The following is a 23,884-nucleotide window of genomic DNA, read 5'->3' as shown; positions in this document are numbered from 1 at the left end:
TCAACAGGACTCAATATCACCTTCCTCCGGGGTAAAATAGGGAAAATTTACATGCATGAAATACTCCAAGAATTGCTGTGAGAACAAATAGGATTTTTTGGTATACTCTGTATATATATTAAAAAAAGCTATTAAAGTTTAATGTGCTGTTTAGGAAGTAAGAAGATGGATTATTTTGAACAAGAAGAATGAAAAGAAGAAAAAAGGTTTAGAATATTTGCTGTAGATATGTCATATAACAGTTTTTGAAACATGACTGTAAGGATTTCTGAACTTTGGAGCATGCAGTGAAAAGTGAGTAATGCTAATGTGTAAATGAGCCAGCAATATTATTTATCAAGTAAATTCCTGTGAAACAGGAACAGAATTCTCTAAATTACATGAAGACCGAACAAGAAGGGATAAAAACTCTTCCTGAGATACAGTGAGGGCAGCTTTGAAATACCTGAGCACAAGGTCAGACTAAGCAGGGTGGGAGGGATATATAAGACATAATGATGCCCTAAAAAATGGAACAATCATAGGTGATATCACCCCCTTTCTATTTTATTCCAAGGAAATATCCTCCACAAATGGCCTGGAGGAACCACAGCACCATCACTGAGTTTATTCTTCTTGGGTTGTCCAACGACCCCCACGTTGAGGCTCTGCTCTTTGTGTTCTTCCTGGGGATTTACCTCTTGACCATGATGGGGAATCTGATGCTGCTGCTGGTAATCAGAGCTGATTCCCGCCTCCATACACCCATGTACTTCTTCCTGAGTAACCTGTCATTCATGGACCTCTGCTTCTCTTCTGTCACTGTGCCCAAGCTACTGAAGGACCTTCTATCTGAGAAGAAAACCATCTCAGTAGAGGGCTGCCTGACTCAGGTGTTCTTTGTGTTTTTTAGTGCGGGGACTGAAGCCTGTCTGCTCTCAGTGATGGCCTATGACCGCTATGCTGCCATCTGCCACCCACTGCTCTATGGCCAGGTGATGAACAGCCAGCTCTGTGTGAGGCTGGTGCTGGCCTCATGGGGCCTGGCTTCTCTCAATGCATTTGTCATTGTACTTTTGGCTATTAACCTGGACTTCTGTGAGGCCCAAACTATACACCACTACACCTGTGAACTGCCTCCCCTTTTCCCTCTGTCATGTTCTGATATCTCCATCACTACCAATATCCTGCTCTCTTCCACTTTATTGCATGGGCTTGGCACCTTCCTTCCAATCTTCTTCTCCTATGCTCGTATTATCTCCACCATCCTGAGCATCAGCTCCACCTCAGGCAGAAGCAAGGCCTTCTCCACCTGTTCCTCCCACCTCATTGCAGTGACTCTGTTCTTTGGTTCAGGTTTTCTTTGTTATCTCATGCCTCCCTTGGGTTCCTCTTTGGATTTGCTCATCTCCTTGCAGTACAGTGCAGTCACGCCCTTGCTGAATCCCCTCATCTACAGCCTAAAGAACAAAGAGGTGAAGGCGGCTATCAGAAGGACACTGGGAAAATATCTCTAAGTAGTGACAAAGACACAGTTATAAAGATTGTGTTCCTTTGCATTTCTTCTTTTCTTCCCACTTTCTCCCATACACAGTGTCACATAACTTTGAAGAAAGATTCCAGAGCTTGTCTGAACAGAGCCTGCCTATTATTCTAAGGTAGTAGTTCTTGATTTGGGTTCCTTATTTGGAAAGTCTGTGCTCTGCTGGTTGGAAGAGAACGTGAAGACAATTTTCTGCAAAACAGATTGAGCAGACAACAAAATAATTAGGCTGAAAAGATATGATGATCATTTCAGGAGATTCAGGAGTGAGGAGTTGCAGAAAGAACTAAAAACAAGGGAGGCATTTATTACACAGAAGTTTTAACCTTTGCAAATCCCAACTCCTGGTAAGTTTTCTATATAAAACATTGGTAAATAGAGAAAAAATCCTATGCCAAAACAAACCAAAACTCTGTGTAGAATGTTATGAACATGAGAACATTATATACTAAAGTTACAAAATATTGCCAATATAACCATTATTTTAATCTATCTATCCTTATATGAATTCATTAATAAACAAGAAAAAAATTTAAGTTTCTAAAGGTCAAATCCAAGCATTAGACAGATAAGAAAAGCTAACATATGAAAAGGAGGACGAAGAAACTAAAAGCACAAATTAACAAGTCAGAAAACAGAAAAACAGAATTGGGAAATAAATGAAGGCTGTCGTCATTCAAAAAGATCTATAAAATTTGATATAACTCTGCAGAATATATCCAAAAAAAGAAAGAAAAACAATAATACAACAGGTATAAAAAATAAAAAGTTTAAGGAAATACATCTCAATAAATTTGAAAAGTCGGCTTTTGTTTTATTTAAGGAATATGTAACTCAAGAAAAAGAAAATTGAGCCATTAGATATGTCAAAACAAAACAAAACAAAACAAAACTTACCTCAAAAGGACAACAAGCACGGATACTTTTTCAAATGAGTCCAAACTTCAATGTTATATGAATTGTTTAGAGTGCAGAATAATAGGGAAAGATGTCAATGCATTTTCAGAGCTAAAGTAACTCTGACTCAAACCTGAAATATTATCATCCTGTAATGAATATACAGACAACAAATCTAAATGGAATATTAATCTGTTGAATCTGAAAGTATACTGAATAGCTTCTCAGCCTTATGGCTAAAATCAAGTGTAAAGTGTACTGAAAGAATAACAATCTAAATAATAATCCAAGATCAAGCAAACTTTGTTATTGGTTTGATACCTTAAATCAGTAGGTTAAAATGAGAATAATCATATGTCCACCCTAATAGATTCTTAATAGGCATGAAAATAAAATTTGACATCCCTTGTGACCTCAAATATTAACAATAAAAAATTCTAATGATTCTCTCTTTAATACAAAGTATTTAACATTAAGCAATATTTGACCACATGCTTCATGATAATGACAGATAATATCAGATTGAAGAAATTATACTTTAATAAAACAAACAACACTACCACTCATATTACTTAAAAACATTGTGCAATTTCCCTCCAATGCAGTGAAACAAGATCAGAAGACGATATTTAAATTTGGAAGGGAAGGATCTACAAATATCAGAGGTGATAATGATTATCTATCCAGAAATCTAAGAAATCTCTATCAGAAATGAAAAATTATTAGTATTCCAAGAGAGTTCAGAAAGGCAAAAAAGTTTTGAATATTCTTACACTCAACAGTTTTTCTATTACTCAATAAGAGTTAAATAAAAAAATGTAACTTATAAAAATATACATTTGCTATGGCAAGATCAATATGAAATGTCAGGATTAAACTTAATAAACACTCAGAGCCCATATGAGTAAAGAAACAAAACTGAACTAAATGACACAAGAGGTGCTTGAATCAGCGGAGAATGTATTCATTAGGCGTCTTCAAGTGACCAAAATGTGGTTAACAAAAACAGAAACTGTAAAAAGACTTATCATTGAACTAGCAATAGTTCTGGAGATACATAGCTCCACAGCTACTTGAGTAGCTCAATCAGATCATCAATGATGCGGGTTCCTTCCATCCATGTGCTATGCCATCTTCATGCATTGATTTCATCCTCAGCCTTGTTGTAGGGTAGCCTTGAGACTTGTTTTATCTTGTAATGCAAGGGCCTAACTTAGGCTTTGGTTGCTGAAGCACCTTGAATAAACACACTGCCAGCTAACCACTAGATACAGAGATGCTGGTTCTTTTCCACAACTGACCATTTGAGCCTCTTTTTTTTTTTTTTCTTCCTGCACTTTAAATTCCCACTCTTGTATTAAAATTCACCAACAGAGAGAGAGACCAAGAAACCCCAGGACCCCACTCTTAAACCCCATAAAAAGAGAACCCAGGCATTCTCTCCCTCTCTCTCTCTTTCCCTCCCCCAAAGACTTCACCATGTGGGCCCAGGGGCCTATGTAATTTCCAGGTCTTTTAAGTAATAAATTTTCATTTTTTTCAAAGTTTCCTGATGGTTGTTGCTGGAGGGCATCTCTAGTCATAATAAGAACCACAAGGGGCCACCCAGTCATAAAACTGATTTGGAAAGGGAAGATTGTGGGAAGTTCATGGGGCCCAGACATTTCTAGTCAACAGTTCAATGATCCAAAACAGTTGAGACTCGCACAAAACAGTTGTCCAAGCATCTTCAGTTCTAGGGATCATGGTCTTACACAACACAAACCAAAGCTAGAAGTAAAATTATTACTTTAGCCTGTTCTTGAACTTTACATAAATGAAACCATTCAAAATGCTAAAAATTTAAAATATTCAGTCTTCAAATCTTTTAAAATTTTTTTTGTTTAAATTCAACTTAGTTAACATATAGTGTATTATTTAGTGATTTATCAGTTGCATATAACACCTAATGGTAATTACATCAAGTGTCCTCCTTAATGCCCATCACTCAATTACCCATTTCCCCACCGACCACCCCTCCAGTAACCCTGTGTATTTCCTATAGTTAAGAGTCTCTTATGGTTTGCCTCCCTCTCTGTTTTTATCTTGTTTTATTTTTCCTTCCCTTTCCCTCTGTTCATCTGTTTTGTTTCTTAAATTCCACATATGAGTGAAATCATATGGTATTTATCTTTCTCTGGTTGGCTTATTTCGCTTAGCATAATACCCTCTAGTTCCATCCATGTGGCTGCAAATGTCAAGGTTTCATTATTTTTGATGGCTGAGTAATATTCCTCTGTGTGTGTGTGTGTGTGTGTGTGTGTGTGTGTATCACATCTTTTTTTATCCATTCATCTGTTTATGGACATATGGGCTTTTTCCATAGTTTATCTATTGTGGACATTGCTGCTATAAACATTGGGGTGCACGTGCCCCTTTGAATCACTATGTTTGTATCCTTTGGATAAATATCTAGTATTGAAATTGCTGGGTCATAGGGTAGTTCTATTTTTAACTTTTTGAGGAACCTCCATACTGTTTTCCAGAGTGACTGCGCCAGCTTGCATTCCCACCAACAAGTTAAGAATGTTCCCCTTTCTCTGCATCCTCGCCAACATCTGCTGTTTCCTGAGTTGTCAATTTTAGCCATTCTGACCAGAATGAGGTGGTATCTCATTATGGTTTTGATTTATATTTCCCTGATACTGATTGATGTTGAGCATTTTTTCATGTGTTTTTGGCCATTTGTATGAATTCTTTGGAGAAATGTCTGTTTATGTCTTTTGCCCTTTTTTTGACTGCATTATTTGTTTTTTGGGTGTTGAGTTTGAGAAGTTCTTTACAGATGTTGGATGCTAGCCCTTTATCATATGTCACTTGGGAATATCCTCTTCCATTCCATACATTGCCTTTTAGTTTTGTTATTGTTTCCTCATGCTGATGAAGTCCCAATAGTTCATTTTTGCTTTTGTTTCCCTCACCTCTGGATACATGTCTAGGAAGAAATTGCTGTGGCCAAGGTCAAAGAAGTTGGTGCCTGTGTTCTCCTGCAGGATTTTGATGGATTTCTGTCTCACATTTAGGTCTTTCATCCATTATGAATTTATTTTTATGTATGATGTAAGAAAGTCATCCAGTTTCATTCTTCTGCATGTGGCTGTCCAGTTTTCTGACACCATTTGCTGAAGAGACTTTTTTCCATTGGGTATTCTTTCCTGCTTTGTTGAAGATTAGTTGACCATAGAGTTGAGGGCCAATTTCTGGGTTCTCTATCCTGTTCCATCGATCTATGTGTCTATTTTTGTGATAGCATCATACTGTCTTGATGATTACAGCTCTGTAATACAGCTTGAAGTTGGAATTGTCTGAAAGCTATAGAACGCTTATGAAAGACATTGAGGAAGACACAAAGAAACGAAAATACATTCCATGACCGTGAAAAGGAAGAACAAATATTGTTAAAATGTCTATGCTACCCCAAGCAATTTACACATTCAATGCAATCCCTATCAAAATACCACCAGCATTTTTCACAGAGCTGAAACAAACAATCCAAAATTTGTTTGGAACCAGAAAAGACCCCAAATAGCCAAAGTAATGTTGAAAAAGAAAATCAAAGCTAGAGGCAGTAGTCTTCAAGTCTTGATGAGGAGGTGGGAAACTTCAGTCTCCTTTCATCTATGTTTTGCTTTTTATACCCATTATGTCAGGCAAAAGAACAAATAAGAAATACTGTATTTTGTCCTCAATTTACAAGGGAATGTTCTCTATATGAACTCACCTTCAGCTTTGCTACTTAGAATCGTCTATTTGCATGTCCTTAAGAAGTCTATTTGCATGACAATTCTCTATTTGCATGACCTTGCTGCTTAGAATAATCTACAGTATTTGTTGGTCTATTGTATTAAGAGGTGTTGGACTTTAAAATCCTGAAAATGTTAAAAGAAAAAAAATAGAAAAACAGCATTAAGAATTGGTCAGGTCCCCAGAGCAACTGAACCTATCCCTCACATGTGAAATCTAATTTGCTAGTAGAGATTTTCGGCAAATGCACATTCATGTAAATGGGTTTTTCAGTGATTAAACTTGAGGAGAACTGGTTTGGACCAATTTAAACCTGGGCAGTCTACACCTGAGTAGCTTCTCATGCTCTGAAATATTCTCTTCCATAAATGTGTAAAATCAGTAACAGTGGGAATGGTAGTGGGTGAAAGCCAGATTTCAATGTGTTGAAGACTTTTTTTAAAAGATGTATTTTATTATTTATTTATTTATTTATTTTAGAGAGGGGGGGGTGGGCAGAGGGAGAGGGACAGGCAGACTCCCTGCTGAGCATGGAGCCCAACACAGGGCTTGATCTTACCACCCCGAGATCATGACCTTAACCCAAATCAAGAGTTGGATGCTTACAGTATGGTGACTAACATAATATAATAAAAAATCATTAAAAAAAAAAAAAAGAGTTGGATGCTTAACCGACTGAGCCACACAGGCACCCCTATATTTTCTCATTTAAAATAAAGGGCTACATTCAAATCAAAACCACACTGAGATACCACCTTACACCAGTTAGAATGGCAACAATTGACAAAACAAGAAACAACAAATGTTGGAGAGGATGTGGAGAAAGGGGATCCCTCTTACACTGTTGGTGGGAATGAAAGTTGTTACAGTCACTCTGGAAAACAGTGTGGAGGTCCCTTAAAAAGTTAAAAATAGATCTACCCTATGATCCAGCAATTGCACTACTGGGTATTTACCCCAAAGATAAAGACGTAGTGAAGAGAAGGGCCATATGTACCCCAATGTTCATAGCAGCATTGTCCACAATAGCTAAATTGTGGAAGGAGCCGAGATGCCCTTCAACAGATGACTGCATTAAGAAGGTGTGGTCCATATATACAATGGAATATAACTCAGCCATCAGAAAGAACTTTACATAACATTTGCAGCAGCATGGACAGGACTGGAGGAGATTATGCTAAGTGAAATAAGTCAAGCAGAGAAAGACAATTATCATATGGTTCACTCATTTATGGAACATAAGAAATAGCAGGGAGATTGGTAGGAGAAGGAAAGGAAGAATGAAGGGGGGGTAAACAGAAAGGGGAATGAACCACGAGAGACTATGGACTCTGGGAAACACACTGAAGGCTTTAGAGGGGAGGGAGGTGGGGGATTGGGATAGCCCGGTGATGGGTATTAAGGAGGGCACATATTGCACGGTGCACTGGGTGCTATATGCAAATAATGAATCATGGAACACTACATCAAAAACTAAGGATGTACTGTATGGTGACTAACATAACATAATAAAAAATTATTATTAAAAAAAGGATTAGTAAGATGAATGCAACAGACAATGTGCTGTAATTGTATAGTACCCTTTAAAATAGAAAAGGTTATTCTGATATTTTATTAAATAGTTAATGGTTTTAAAGATGGCAAAAAAAAGAAAATATTTAAAAATAAAGATGGTATAATATTCTTCAGTAAAATGGGAAGGCCAAAATATGTACAATTTGGGGGTGGCTTATTAAGAGCCCTAATTAATAAATCAGAACAGTTAAGACCCCCCCCAAAATAAAATAAAAAAAAGGGCTACAAAGACTATAAAAATACTAATTCATGGGATCCATGCAACCCAACATTTATATCAGCATTATCTACAATAGTCAAAATAGGGAAACAGCCCAAGTATTCATCAACTGATAAGTGAATAAAGAGTATGTGGTATATATGTATGATGGAATACTACTAAATCATAAAAAAGAATGAAATCTTGCCATTTGCAAGGACATGGATGGAGCTGGAGAATATAATGCAAAGTGAAATAAGTCAGAGAAAGATAAAGACCATATTATTTCACTCACATATTGAATTTAAGAAACAAAAGAGACAATCATAGGGGGAGAAAAGAGAAAGACAAAGCAAAAAATAGATGCTTAACTATGGAAAACAAACTAATGGTTAGCAGAGGGAGGTGGGGATGGGGATGGGTTAAATAGAGGATGGGGATTAAAGAGAGCACTTGTCCTGATAAGCACCAGGTGATGTATGCATATGTTGAATCACTATTACACACCTGAAATTAATATTACATCATATGTTAACTAACTGAAATTTAAATGAAAACTTGAAAAAAAATAAAGGGCTAACCAGATCAAATGTTTTCAAACCTATTTTAACCCTGATTATATTAATATTATTTTAAAAGCTTTATTTATTTATTTGAGAGAGAGAGAGCGCGTGCACACAAGCAGGAGGGGCATAGGGAGAGGCAGAGAGAACCTCAGGCAGACTTGGTGCTGACCATGGATCCCAATGCAGGACTCAATCTCACAACCCTGAGATTACAACCTAAGCTGAAACCGAGAGTCGGATGCTCAATGACTGTGCCACCCATTTGCCCCTTAACCCTGATTACATTGTTTTTTAAATCCTACATAAAAACATAAACAAATAAAAGTGATTAGTCTCACAGTGGCAGTCCCAGTGGCCGAAGCAAGATGGGTCAAAGAGTGGTAGTCATGGCCCTGGAAGTGGCAAGAAGATGACAAGGATAAGAAAAAGAAATATGAACCTCCTATACCACCTAGAGTGGGGAAAAAGAAGAAAACAAAGGGACCAGATGCTTCCAGTAAGCTGCCACTGGTGACACCTCGCACTTAGTGCCTGTTAAATATACTGAAATTAGAGTGAATTGAGACTATCTTCTCATGGAGAAAGAATTCATTTGAAATGTAGCCTTTAGAAGAAAAGCAAGAGGAGAAAAGATGAAAGGTGGATGGTCTGAGGGGGACCCCAATAGAAGAACCATAGAAGAAATCATTGATGACAATGATGCCAACGTGTCTATAGCTGTGGGTTCAGAACACTAAATCAGTATTCTTTACTTCGTAGACAAGGATCTGGTGGAACCAGGGTGCTCCATCCTGCTCAACCACAAGGTGCATGCTGTCATAGGGGTGCTCATGGATGATATGGATCCCTTGGTCTCAGTGACAAAGGTAGAAAAGGACCCCCAGGAAACCTATGCTGATACTGGGGAGTTGGAGAGCCAAATCCAAGAAATTGAGGAATCTGAGGAGCTTCCTCTCACTAATTGTAATATTATGAAGAGATGGATATAAAGCCCCCAAAGAGGGGGGTCATTCTCTATGGTCATCCTGACCCAGGTAAAACCTTATTAGCCAAAGAAGTAGCAAGCCAAACTTCACCCACTTTCTTAAGAATGGCTGACTCTGAACTTATTCAAAAATACCTAGGGGATAAGTCCAAACTCATTCAGGAATTGTTCCGAGTTGGGAAAAAACATGCACGATCCATTGGGTTTATTGATGAAATTGATGCCATTGGAACAAAAAAATATGACTTAAATGCCAGTGGTGAGAGAAATTCAATGAACAATGTTGGAACTGTTGAACCAGTTGGATGGATTGGATTCAAGGGGTGATGTGAAAGTTATCATGGCCACAAACTGAAGAGAAACTTTGGATCTAGCGCTTGTCAGACCAGGCCTCACTGACAGGTAACTTAAGTTCCCCTGCCCAACCAAAAGCACATCTTTCAGATCCATAAGCATGATGACGTTGACTGATGATATAACCCTGGATGACTTGATCATGGCTAAAGATGACCTCTCTGGTGCTGACATCAAGGCAATCTATAGAGAAGCTGGTCTGATGGCCTTGAGAGAATGTAGAATGAAAGTAACAAAAGAAGACATCAAAAAATCTAAAGAAATGTTTTTTATGAAAAACAAGAAGGCACCCCTGAGGGGTTCTATCTCTAACAGACTACAGTTACCTTCAAGGTAATGGTTGGAAGTGTCCACACCCCTCGATGGATGAGGTTGGTACGTTGCCCAAAGGAACTAATGTTCCAGTTGACTCTCTTAGCAAAACCTGAGTACATTTTTGAGTGTGATATATAGGATAACCATGGGGCTGCCTTCATCTGCAGGTCAGGTCTCCCCAATAAAGCATGCTCCTTCTGAATGAATGAATGAATGAATGAATGAATGAATGAACGAACAAATAAATAAATAAATAAATAAGATTAAAGTAGACCTTCTCTGGATTAACTAGGGACTCAAGAAGATGTAGTCCCACTCACAAATGCCTTCCTTTTCCTTACCTACCAACAAGGATGAACCAAACCACTATCACTCCATCAGCTGTCCCACCACTCACCTAGTCACGTCAAGACCTAAACTGCCTCTTACCTTATTTAAACTCATATTTTACATATGCAATGCCAGTCTAGGATCAATGCTTTTTAACACCACAAAAATCACACTAAATTGGCCTTTAGTACAGGGAGTACTGTTTGCTTCCTAGAATTGAGATATTTATTTCCTGACATGCTGTCAGATATTATGCTTTATAGGAACCTGAGAGGGACAAAGGGCTACATGCACTGGCCTCCAGCCGTCCTCCTGACGGCCCAGGCACACCAACTGGAATAGTCATCCATACCTTGGCCACTCCAGCCCTATGGTGCTCCACCACCCCTGCAACTGGATGGACCCGAAACCTACTACTCAGAGGCCCTGGCACAGATGTTTCCTTCTTCAGGAGGCCTTCCCTGACCCCTCCAAAGTTGGCTATAAGCAGGTACAGGGAGATGCGGTTAGTTTTAAAGAAAAAACAGTAACCACAAAGATGGGGCCCCAAAAGGAGAGCATTCATGCCCATTCATCAGCTTCAGACCACTTACCATGTCTGCAGATGACGCCTATCTGCCGCACCACTTGCAGATACAGCCCCGTTGGGGGCAAAGTATGGAGAGCGAGTGTGGTGATCACGGGAACATACTAAATGCTTCCAGAACAACACTGAACACCAGGTGGACCAGGAAGTTTCACCCTACACTAGCCCCATCCAAGGGCCTCCATTTCACAGCTTAGGGGATGGAAAAGCAGAGATGGGAGGTTACCTGCTCAAGGTCACACAACCAGTCACATGACCAAGGTCACCCCCGATCTGTCCCCAAGTCCATGTCTCAATTGTAACATGCTACTGTGGTGGGAGGGGGTTGGAGAGATTACTTTGCTCCCCATCCCAGCCATGCTTGCTTCAAAAGACCAGCCTGGAACTGGGAGCAGAGCATTCAGCGTGGGCCATAGAGATCCCACCATCCCCAGACACCCAGCATAACCATATACACATGGGCACACATACCCAGTGTTCAGGAAACCCTGCCCTCCCAGTTCCTGGCCCTGTAATGACCACAGTAGGGTTTCTGGGTCGTGGGCATCACTCTGGGCAGGAGTGTGGCTCCTGGAGTCAGAGAGATGGGAGTCTGTTCTGTCCTGTCTAGGTCCCCCCACACGGCCCCTCCTCCCTGCCCCTTGGGGAGCACTCACCATCCTGGAGAAGAGTTCAGAAACCATGTATGGGCATCTGGGAGCTGTACAAGGCAAGGTCATGTTGTCAAAAACCGACCATTCTGCTCCAGAGCAGAAATATGTATCGTGAAGACAGAGTTTAGGTATGAAGAAGGAAGAGAGTTTATTACTTTGCAAGGCTAAGGAGGATGCAGCAGGCTAATGCCTCTAAGACTGCATGCCTGCTAGGGCTAAAAGGCTGAGGGCTGTCTGGGAAAACATGGGATCTGGGCAGTTTCAATACGAATCTGGTAAATGTGGCCAGCTGCCTTCATCATGTCTTCAAAGTGTTCTCATGACTAGCCATGCCACCAGCTATCCAGGTCATTGTAAGTCTACATTGACATCAGGACGTGAACAACAATACCAAGAGCCTGGAACAAAGGATTCTACAGACACAGAAGTGAAGGGGACGGGATGCTTCTAGAATGAGGAAGAGAAAAATGTATCCAGCAAAGGCGGGCCTTGCTGAAGCTCTAGTGTGTCCACCTTACTTTCCATTCACCTTTACGCCTCCATAGCGGTTTCATTCATGCCACCTGGGAGGCGGGGGGTCCTGTGGGAACAGAACAAGTGGGGTAAGTAGGGCCCCTCATCACTCACCAACCCCCTCCTAGCCCTGCCTTGACCCAGCTGTACGCTGTGTGAGTGAAGGGGCCACAAAGATGGTCTGGCAGGTGGACAGCAGCTCCCCTCTGACCATGGACTCTGTGTTGTCCTTCACCACACCAGTGCAGCCTGGTGGGGAGGCAGGAGGTCAGGCTGGGTGGGGTTCTCCTCCACATGCCCCTCCCCAGGCCTTCACACAGCCTCCCAGGTCACCTTTCTAGGGTCCTGGGAGATGTGCACAGTCTAGCTGTCCTGGCCCCTCTTCATGCCTCAGTGACCTGGGGAGGGAAGACAATGTCACTAGTCCCCAAGGTTGTGCTCTCCCCTCATATGCTGCGTCCACTCAGGGCACCTTCCAACGCCCTCTTTAACTGCTTACTTTCCCCCTCCACCACTGGGCTCCCCAGCACCAGACCCTCAAGCTTTCCCATCATAGCCCTGACCAGGCTGGGCTGTCTCTGTGGTGTGGGATCTGGTCTCCTGTGGGCTGTGAGCCCATAAAACATCAGGACCAGCCCAGAGCACATGCTTAGTGAGTGTGGATGGACCAACCAAGCTGCTGCTCCTACCCTGACAGACATACCCGCACCCCAGCTCCCCCTCCCCTCCAGGGCTGAAGTGAATGCAGCTGCTGGTCCTGAGCCTCACAGGAGCAAAGCCAGCCACAGTGAGGTTGGTCACATCTTGAGGCTAGGGGAGGGGCAAGAAGTGAACCAGCAGGCAGTGCGTGGGTGACAGACACCCAGCCTCCACGCCACACTGTCTGCCTCCATTTGGGAACAGTTCAGGCTTTTATCTGCTCACCAGCCATCTGTCCCTCCTTCTGATGACAATGCCTATTTCCCTTTGGGGAAACTGTCACCCCTATGCTACCATGGACTTGTCAATCAAGGCCTCCCCTGGCCAAGGAGTTGGATGAAACTTGGTAGTCAGGCATTTAATCCCCTAGTGACACAAAATCTGCAAGCCACAGGAATCCTTCATCCCATCTGCACAACCCGAGGAAACCACGTCATGTCGCCACTATGGACATCTGACACCTGATACCCAGTTCTGAACAACTTACCAGCAAGTCCCACCTGAGGGCCTTTGCACTTGCTGTCACCCCCTCCAAATTCACGTGGCTCTCTGTCCCTTCATTCAGGTCCCTGCTCAAATGCTGCCTCCTCCTTGTTTCACCTCCTCTATCAAACAGCACCACCCATCACTCTGTCTCCTTATCCTGTGGTTCTTGGTGGTGCTGGCCATCGCATCACTGCACGTTGGGTTATGTATGTATTACCTGCAGAGTGGGGATTACAGGAGGGCAGAGATCTCTGTGCTGCTCACAGCTGTGTCTCCAGTGCCTGACACCTAACAGCTGCTCAATAAAACTGAATGATGGAGGGGGAAAAAAAAGGAGGACATTTAAAGATAATGCCTATTCCCACGTAGAACACTTAGATGGATGAGAAAGAACACATCTTATTCATTCTGGGATCTCACATCTGTGTCCTGCCTGGCACTCACTTTTTACTGAAGAAAGGATGAATGCATATTTTATCGATGTTTGCATCACTTTATGTTAAGGGTAATATGGCCTCCTTGTTTGTTACTTATATGGAAGCCCCATGGAAGTGTTGATGACTCTACTCAGCCTTAAAAAAGAAATAAAATTTTGAGTTTATTCATTGAAAAAATCTGTTAAATTATTACTGAAAAAAATAAAATGAAATAAATAAAAATAAAAAATAAAATGAAAACCCTCTGTATGACTTACTACAAACAATTCATTACATACTTCAAAGTACTACTATTTAATAAACTCTTTAAAATTCATTATATGCTTAAAGTAGAAACTCTACAAACCTAAGAGTGAATAATATTCCGGGGTGGAGTAATTCCTCTCCTTTCATTATTATAGTGGATAATCCTGTTAGAGAAATAAGGAAAACTCAAATGTCCACTTGAAATGAGCTGGACTTTGGTCACTAATATGTCCCAGCTCAGCTCCCTCCACGATTTCTCAGGGCATTCTCAGGCCTATGAAGCCATCAGGAAAACGTCCATCTCCCAGCAGTTTTCCTTTCAATCTCTTTTTATTCTCTTGTTTTGTTCAGCACCCCCACCTCCACCCTAAACCTAGTAATGGTCTCTTCAAGGCTTTAAATAATTGCCTTAATTCAGAAACTTATAATACCACCCTGGAGAGAGCCCCTGTGCCTCCAACTAAACTTACCTTCCTAGTTAAGTGCAAACTGTGGTTAGTGAGTCCAGAGCTCGGCTTCAGGCTGGGACTTCAGGGAATACAGGGCAGCAGCCCAGCTTCCCCTGGGGGCTCTGACCCAGCCCACAGCTGCCTAAGTCCAGAGGGCCTTCTGATTGGTTCTGGTAGATGCTTCTTTCTTTCAGTGATGCTCTTAGAAGAGGGTTCAGAACCACAGGCAGAATGAAGGAAGAACAGGCTCACTACTGCACCCGAGAGCATGTGAGACGGGATTCATAAAATGGGCACCTGTTGTTCAGATTAGGAGCTTCTTTAGACAAGTTGTCCTTGTCTTTTCATATAGTGGCCTCCATTGAAGAATGTCACTACTCTCCTTCAAGGTGGGCTGGAGAATAATCCTGATGCTGTGATATATCCAGTGCTTCCAGAGCTTGACTATTCTAATTTTCTTCACTCACTGACAGCAAGGAGAATAGGCTAGGTACTCTGTAAAGAGATGCTTCTGACAGGGGTTCTCTTACCGGAATTTACCTACTAAGTGTCTGCTTGTGATGGGGAACACAGAACACAGGGAGTTGCCTCCTCCAAGAAAAGCCAGGAGAATGGTAATGTCTTCGCCGGGTTTCTGGTGGTCCCCCTAGTTTTCTGCCTGTGAAGTCCTCTGTCTGTTTCACTTCTGTTGTTTATCCTTTCCCCCATCTCCACCTCATGATCCCTTCCCTTTGTCCTAAAGCTTGAGGCTCCTGCTACACCCATTCCTTGTCCCTAAGCCAGAGGTGGGAACATCCCCCTCCCTGAAAGACCATCTCCCTGGATGGGACTCTATATCTCTGTTTGTCTGAATGGTGCATTTGTTCCAACTGCTTTGGACACTTTCTCTCCCTCCCCGCTTCACACTGAAGACAGTCACATTTAAAAGTCTAGGCAACAACCCTCTCATGCTTCCGGATCCCAAAGGATTGCAAAAAGCTGACCCCTGCAATGAAACGAGGACATCAGAGATAGGGACCACACTGCTGGAGCCACTTATTTTCCTGCTTGCTCAGTACAACAGTTAGAACCACAGTAGACTTGTTGGCCTTGTTATTGAAGTCACCTGAGAACTAGTCACCTTGAGACACCGTGAATACTGCGAAGGAGCAGGAGAGGCAGCTCTGAGAATCACTTCAAGTGAATGAAGATCGTCTTAGGTCCCTCCTGCTCCCAGTGCTCACACCCTTCTCCCCCACACAGATTCCTTCCCAGGCACCTAGGGTCCGAATGCCACAGCCCAGCTCACAGGATCCCTGGAGCCTCCTTGCCTAGTCTGACCTTCACACACCTTTTGCTCATTTCTTCATTCCAAAGACAACTTTAAGAAGCCAGTGTACAAGGCACTTCTCCACACACTAAAGATTGTCTCATTAACTTATTATTTTTTTATATAAAGATTTTATTTATTTATTTGACAGAGGGAGAGAGACAGCGAGAGAGGGAACATAAGCAGAGGGGTTGTGGGAGAGGCAGAAGCATACTTCCCGCTAAGTAGGGAGCCCGATGCGGGGGTTGATTCCAGGACCCTGGGATCATGACCCGAGCCAAAGGCAGACGCTTAATGACTGAGCCACCCAGGAGACCAAGATTCTCTCATTTAATGGAAATGTGCTGTCAAGTAGCTTCCTCTTTGGGTAAGATCAGGGCAATTAAGATCACAGCTCCTAGCAAAGTTTTTCTCAACTTTGGGCTTGATCCTTAAGTCCATGAAGTAAATCTGTGATTGGCTCTATTAACAGCTCAATTGGAGAAGATACTGATTTTTCTTAACCTCCTGAGAGGCACAAAATCATAAACATACCCAATATCCTGCTGCATGTCTTTGTAAGAGAAATTAATCACAGGACCAGGTGTCTGATGGTGTGAAGTGTCTGTGTTGGCAAAATGCTGACACAGGCGTGCATCTAAGACACTGCTGAAATCCTTTCCTTTGACAGCTCCCACCGCTCCATGGCCAGTTTCCCCGTTTTTCCCTTTAGTCCTCTCCTACTCACAATCCATGTTCTACATTTGGCTTTGGTCTGCTATAGCTCAGGATTAAATGAAGCCAATATATTCCCTTCAGAAGAGAGACTAAAAGTGTGCTTTATTTTTTTGTTAATGGATCGAGGATTTATTTTTTATATTTTTATTTTTTAAGAGATTTTATTTATTTGACAGAGAGAGAGAGAGACAGCCAGTGAGAGACAGAACACAAGCAGGGGGAGTGGGAGAGGAAGAAGCAGGCTCCCAGCATAGGAGCCTGATGTGGGGCTCGATCCCAGAACGCTGGGATCACTCCCTGAGCCGAAGGCAGATGCTTAACGACTGAGCCACCCAGGCGCCCCTGATCTAGGATTTAAATGGAAAGAATTATTCCTGGTTATGAAAGAAATCACAGGCATCAATTTGATGTATTGTTTAAGAATGGTGAGTGGTGGGGGGGAGGGAGACTCCTTTCTTTGTGACAACTTGAAAATCAAATGAGGGAAGTAGCTCTCTTGCCTTCATTTAGGGAAAATGTGGGTGTAGGGCAGGATAGAACAGGATTCTCCGCAGATGTTACAGCGTTCTTCAGATGAGAGCTTGAAGCCCCTGTGGACACTGTAGACAGGTGCCTTTTGTGAGTGCTAATGGAAGAGTGGAGGTGATTTTCAGGATAGCCACATCCATACATATTTTGAAATACATAGATCTTTGGAAGAATGGCTTCCATTTACCATTTTGCTTGGCTTGTATAGATTCAGACATAGTGTTTGCTTTCAACAGTATCTGCAATTTAACCACGCAGGATCATCAAAAGTAACTTCTCCAGCCAGTGATGCTTCACCAGCACTGGATTGAAGCTAATGTCCTGCAGACACGTAACGGTGAACATTGCCCTATCTGTCCTGGCACAGAGGTAACCCAGACTTGGGTCTGAGATGGACTGACGTGGGGCTGATGGATTTGTTGATGGAATCAGAATTTAGGCATTCCATGATGTAATTTAGTGTCTGGTCATAGATTGCTGGAAAAGCTTGATGGGTCAGAGCCAGGGCTCTTTGGATCAGTAAGACTAAATATTTCTGTGAAGACAGAAGCCTATTATGGGATCAGACTGTGGATTCTCAGACGAAAACAAAATCCTGGTAAATTAGCCTCAAACATCCAACTGAGGAAGGAATCTTCACACAGGGCAGTGACTCACTACATAGTCTGAGAAGTTAGGGGTCAAAATGATTCTTAGTATCATCATTAACCTAAATGGCTATTATCTGGTCCTCCTGATTACACAGCCAACACCTAGAGCAAGAAGATGAGAATAGTTGTTTAAAAGAAAATTATAAGACTCTTCCTTTTGACCCTCACTGGGCAGTAAAGGAATAACATGTCCACAAAAAGAACACAAGCTACTTCTTGCAATGGTGGCCACAGTGCTTGGTGATTCTACCAGTATGAGAGCATGGGAGAGAGGATGAGCAGCCTCATGAGACGGTGTGCTCTGTGTAGACCATAACATCCTTGAAATTCAGCAGCAGGTCTCAGTGCTGTGAGTGTGCAGGCCGGGAGCAGCGGTGGACAGCAACGTCAGCAGTGCTCCCCACAGGTGCCAGTGCTGTGGGGGCCCATGGAGTAAGGGATGAGACTGTGCTGAGGGTAGTCAAGAGGTCTTGTCTGAGGTACACAAGAGATGCCCCAGAGAGTCTCCCAAAATAATCAGACAGAAGTTTGAGAGGTAATCAGAAGCTAATGGCGAGACAGAGCCAGAGAAATGCTGATTTGTGATTGTCATTGTCAAGTTGTGGCCCATATTCTCATGAGCTCACAATAGGGAGTGGAAAACTGAGATAGATCTCTCACAAGAGACAGACACATAATTCAGACTATGACATAAGGTACCTGAGAGCAAGTGGCCCAGTGGTTTGAACAGAGAACTATGAGTTCAAGGAGGGAGCAGTTGGGATGGGCTATAAGGAAAAAGGCAGGGTTATAGGTGACATTGGAAGGTCCCTGAGAGTCTGGATCAGTGGAATTAAGAGGAGAATACACAGAGAGGAAGATGAGCAGAGACAGAGAAACAAACAGACCTTTCTGGTATCAAAAGCAGCCAAAATGGCCAAAAGTTTAAGGGCAGGTGAGGAAGAATTTAAAGGTTCAGTAAGAAAAGTGTTTCTCATCACTGTGGACTAAGCCTTGACATTGGGCTGTAATTAGAAAAAATAACAGAATTTATTTCCTGTTTTTTTCTACTTGTTGTCAATATGACATTATAAAATATCTCTTAATATCAGACTTCTTACAGGTAAAATGGGGATAAAATTCCTTACCCCAGGGCTAATAATTTCTTATCCAATCTTACAGAACAGCCTTGAAACAATTTAGATTAATGTTTAAGAACTCACTCTGTTTTTAATAAACACTTATTAAAATTAAATGCTCTGTATGAAGTAAAGAGCAGGGAGACATGATGACTTTCATGGGCCCCAGGCAATTTTGCCTTCCTAGGCCCCTTTTCCATAAAACTATATTAAAATTTATACTTTATGATTTCAACTTACAAGATGATTATAATCTACTCTGTATTATATTCATTTTTTTTCTAATCTTAAAAGAAATTTAATTTTTTTCATGAGCCACATAAGAACGGTACCTACTACGCCTAATGCACATCAACTCTAGTAGGATCCATTGGATGATTTTGAACAAAAAATTATGATTGAGAAATTGAAGAGAGAAGGTTTAGAAGACCCTGCAGATATGTGCTGGAATGTTTTGGATTCATAAGCTCAAGCAGAATGCAGTAGAATCTGAATACTATGATTGTGTAGGTGAACAAGAGAGATTCATTTTTATAGTTAAATCCCCATGGAAAAGGAAAAGGATTCTTTGAAGTATGCAAATACTGTGACGCAGGATCAACAATAACCAAACAGGATAAAAACTCTTCCCTACATACAGTGAGGGCAGGTTTGAGATCTGAGCAGAGTGTAGGCAGAACAGGGAGGGAAGTATGGTAAGAGGGGTGATGACCCGAAGCAGACAGATCTCATCCTATTTCTATTTTATTCAGGGAAATCCCCTCCACTAATGGCCTGCAGGAACCACAGCACCATCACTGAGTTTGTTCTCAGTGGGCTGTCCAACGACCCCCACATCGAGACTCTGCTCTTTGTGTTAGGTCAGGGGATTTACTTTCTGACCATCAGGGGGAATCTGATGATGATATTGGTGATCAGGGCTGATTCCCACCTTCACACTCCCATGTACTTCTTCCTGAGTAACCTGTCCTTCCTAGACCTCTGCTTCTCTTCTGTCACTGTGCCCAAGCTCCTGAAGGACCTTCTGTCTGAGAAGAAAACCATCTCAGTAGAGGGCTGCCTAACCCAGGTGTTCTTTGTGTTTATCACTCCAGGGACTGAAGCCTGTCTGCTCTCAGTGATGGCCTATGACTGCTATGCTGCCATCTGCCACCCACTGCTCTATGGCCAGGTGATGAGCAGCCAGCTCTGTGTGAGGCTGGTGCTGGCTTCATGGGGCCTGGCATGTCTCAATTCAGTGTGATTGTGCTCTTGGCTCTTACCCTGGACTTCTGTGAGGCCCAAACCATACACCACTACACTTGTAAGCTGCCCTCCCTCTTCCCTCTATCCTGCTCTGATATTTCCATCAATGTTGACATCTTGATCTGCTCCATCTTATTGCATGGGCTTGGAACCTTCCTCCCAATCTTCTTCTCCTATGCCCGTATTGTGTCCACCATCCTGAGCATCAGCTCCACCTCAGGCAGAAGCAAGGCCTTCTCCACCTGTTCCTCCCACCTCATTGCTGTGACCCTGTTCTTTGGCTCAGGGGTGATTCGCTACCTTATGCCCATGTCTGGCTCCTCCTTGGATTTGCTCCTCTTCTTGCAGTACAGTGCAGTCACGCCCTTGCTGAATCCCCTCATCTACAGCCTAAAGAACAAAGAGGAGAAGGCAGCTTTCAGAAGGACTTCGGGGGAAATATCTCTAAGTCGTGACAAAGATATGGTTACAAAGACTGTATTCCTTTGAATTTCTTCTTTAGTTCCTACTTTCTCCCACACATAGTGTCACGTAACTTGGAAGAAAGATTCCAGAGCTTGTCTGAACAGAGTCTGCCTACTATTTTAAGGCAGTAGTTCTTGATTTGGGCTATTTATTTGGAATGTTTGTGCTCTATTTGTTGGAAGAGAATGTGAAAACAATTTTCCACAAAACATATTGGTAAGACAACAAAATAATTAGGTTGAAAGGATATGATGATCATTTCAGGAGATTCAGCATCTGACTACGAGGAGTTGCAGAAAGAACCAAAAACAAGAGGCATTTATTACACAGAAGTTTTAACTTTTGAAAATCCCAGCTACTTAAAAGTTTTCTAAATAAAACCTTGATAAATAGAAAAAAATCCTATGTCAACCAAACAATAAAACTCCATGCAGATGCACCAAAACCCACAAGATACCTAGTAATAAACCTAACTGGAGAGGTAAAGGCTCTGTACTCAGAAAACTATGGAAAACTTATGAAAGAAATTGAAGAGGAGACAAAGAAATGGAAAAATATTCCATGCTCATGGATTGGAAGTACAAATACTGTTAAAATGTCTGTACCTCCCAGGGCGCCTGGGTGGCGCAGTTGTTGGGTGTCTGCCTTCGGCGCAGGGCGTGATCCCGGCGTTCTGGGATCGAGTCCCATATCGGGCTCCTCTGCTGGGAGCCTGCTTCTTCCTCTCCCACTCCCCTGCTGTGTTCCCTCTCTTGCTGGCTGTCTCTCTGTCACATAAATAAATAAAATCTTAAAGAAAAAATGTCTGTACCTCCCAAAGCAACCTACACATTTAATGTGATCCCTATCAAAACACCACTAGCATTTTTCACAGAGCTGGAACAAACAATCCTAAAATTTGTATGGAACCACAAAAGACCCCAAATAACCAAAGTAATCCTGAAAAAGTAAAGCAAAGCTGGAGGCATCAGAATTCCAGACATCATGTTATATTACCAAGCTTTAGTGATCAAAACAGTATGGTACTGGCACAAAAATAGACCTATAAATCAATGGAACTGAATAGAAAACCCAGAAATGGACCCACAACTATATGGTGAACCAATCTTCAACAAAGCCGGAAAGAATATCCAATGGAGAAAAGATAGTTTCTTCAACAAATGGTGTTGGGAAAACTGGACAGCAAGATGCAGAAAAATTTAACTGTACCACTTTCTTACACCATACACAAAAATAGATTCAAAATGGATGAAAGACCTAAGTGTGAGACAGGAAACCATCAAGATCCTAGAAGAGAACACAGGCAGTAACCTCTTTGATATTGGCTGTTGCAACTCCTTCCAAGACAAGTCTCCAAAGGCAAGGGAAATGAAAGCAAAAATGAACTATTGGGACTTCTTCAAGATAAAAACCTTCTGCACAGCAAAGGAAACAGGTAACAAAACTAAGAGACAACTTTCAGAATGGGAGAAGATATTTGCAAATGACAAATATCTGATAAAGAATTAGTATTCAAAATCTATAAAGAACTTAACAAGCTCAACACCAAAAAACCCAAATAATCCAGTTAAGAAATAGGCAGAAGACATGAATAGGCATTTTTCCAAAGAAGGTATCCAGATGGCTAACAGACACATGAAAAGTTGCTCAAGATCACTCATCATCAGGGAAATGCAAATCAAAACCACAATGAGATACCACCTCACACCTGTCAGAATGGCTAAAATTAACACAGGAAACAACAGGTATTGGCGAGGATATGGAGAAAGGGGAAGCCTCTTACACGGCTGGTGGGAATATAAACTGGTGTAGCCACTTTGGAAAACAGTATAGAGGTTTCTCAAAAAGTTAGGAACAGGGACTCCTAAATGGAGCAGTCAGTTGTGCATCTGACTCTTGGTTTCTGCTCAGTAGTGATCTTGGGTCCTGAGATTGAGCCCCATATGGGGCTCAGGGAGGAGTCTGCTTTGTATTCTCTCTCTCTGCCCCTTCCCTCACTTGTGCTCATGGTTTCTTTCCTTCTTTCAAAAATAAATAAATAAATAATTAATTAATTTTAAAGTTAAGAATAAAACTACCCTACATTCCTGCAATTACACTACTAGGTATTTACCCAAAGGATACAAAAATACTGATTTGAAGGGACACATGCACCCTGATGTTTATAGCATCATCATCAACGATAGTGAAATTATGGAAAGAGCCCAAATGTTCATTGACCGATGAATGGAAAAGGAAGATGTGGTCTATATATACAATGGAGTATTACTCAGCCATCAAAAAGAATGAAATCCAGCCATTTGCAACAATGTGGATGGAGCTAGAGCTAGAGTGTATTATGCTAAGCAAAATAAGTCAGACAGAGAAGATAAATACCATATGATTTCAGTCATATCTGGAATTTAGGAAACAAAATAGATGAACATAAGGGAAAGAAAAAAGAGAGAGAGAGAAAGGCAAACCATATAACATATAGTTCTCTTAACTATAGAGAACAAACTGAGAGTTGCTGGAGGCAGGTGGTTTGGGGGTGGGCCAAATGGGTGATGGGTATTAGGAGGGCACTTGTTGTGTTGAGCACTGGGTGCTGTACATAAGTGATGAATCACTAAATTCTACTGCTGGAACTAATATTACACTGAATGTCAACTAACTAGAATTTAAATAAAAACTTGAAACATTAAAAAAAAGAAACTAGGGAAGGTTAATAATTTAAAATATTTCCCTCAGAAGTTTAAAGTTAAGAAGTGCTACTCTAAACCTTGACGTTTAGTCATCTTAATGGGGTCAGGAAGGAAGAGTTAGGCCCTGGCAACTGTGGTGGGATGTGGTTCAAGATTCTCCCTAGGATTGGAATCATGGCTCTGTGCTTGATCATCCCCAGCCTAACCACTGGGCATATCCACAGCTTCAGTAATGCGGGCAAGGAAAACAGGGTTGCCTATTATCCATATCAGTGGAATCTGATACAAAGAGATAGGCGCATCTCTGGAGTTACTATGTGTGAAAGGGTTTGGAGAATATCGACTAAGGAAGCATTTCCCTGAGTAATGAAAAATAACTCGGTTATGCTCATCTACACTGTCTAGAAGGTTATGTAGTGTATTAATGTAGAACATAATTAAAAACAACAACAAAAAAATTAAATTGTTAAACCCTAGTTGTCAAACAATTAAATTTTCTCCTAGACACAGGCCCTGGCAAAAACGGTAAGGGAAAAAAGGCACTAGTGAACGGCTATGTGCCTAGTGTACTTA

At 41.7% G+C, this 23,884-nt stretch overlaps 2 protein-coding genes and 2 pseudogenes across 2 annotated transcripts; all 4 read left to right on the top strand.

Moving 5' to 3' along the window:
* Positions 1 to 572: 572 nt before the first annotated feature.
* On the top strand, positions 573 to 1,496 carry LOC123794645 (olfactory receptor 8S1-like). The gene has a single exon (XM_045800815.2). The coding sequence runs from the start codon at positions 573 to 575 to the stop codon at positions 1,494 to 1,496; it is 924 nt and encodes a 307-aa protein (XP_045656771.1).
* A 6,913-nt stretch (positions 1,497 to 8,409) lies between these two features.
* Positions 8,410 to 10,193, top strand: LOC123794578 (26S proteasome regulatory subunit 4 pseudogene; annotated as a pseudogene).
* Positions 10,194 to 19,686: 9,493 nt separating this feature from the next.
* LOC123794579 (olfactory receptor 8S1-like) lies at positions 19,687 to 20,651 on the top strand. The gene is given in 2 exon segments (XM_045800745.2): positions 19,687 to 20,149; positions 20,152 to 20,651. Coding segments are annotated over 2 exon segments (963 nt in total).
* A 2,801-nt stretch (positions 20,652 to 23,452) lies between these two features.
* LOC123794646 (NADH dehydrogenase [ubiquinone] 1 alpha subcomplex subunit 1 pseudogene) lies at positions 23,453 to 23,658 on the top strand (annotated as a pseudogene).
* The last annotated feature ends 226 nt before the right edge of the window (positions 23,659 to 23,884 follow it).

Source organism: Ursus americanus, chromosome 25, assembly GCF_024610735.1.
Source record: "Ursus americanus isolate L20-20 chromosome 25, mUrsAme1.1.p, whole genome shotgun sequence".
Lineage (NCBI taxonomy): Eukaryota > Metazoa > Chordata > Mammalia > Carnivora > Ursidae > Ursus > Ursus americanus.
The sequence above is the reverse complement of the archived record's forward strand: the minus strand, read 5'-3'. Positions and strand labels throughout refer to the sequence as shown.

What these genes read in the sequence shown, in the direction of transcription:
- LOC123794645 (XM_045800815.2), top strand. Translation starts at nt 573, where the DNA reads ATGGCCTGGAGGAACCACAGCACCATCACTGAGTTTATTCTTCTTGGG.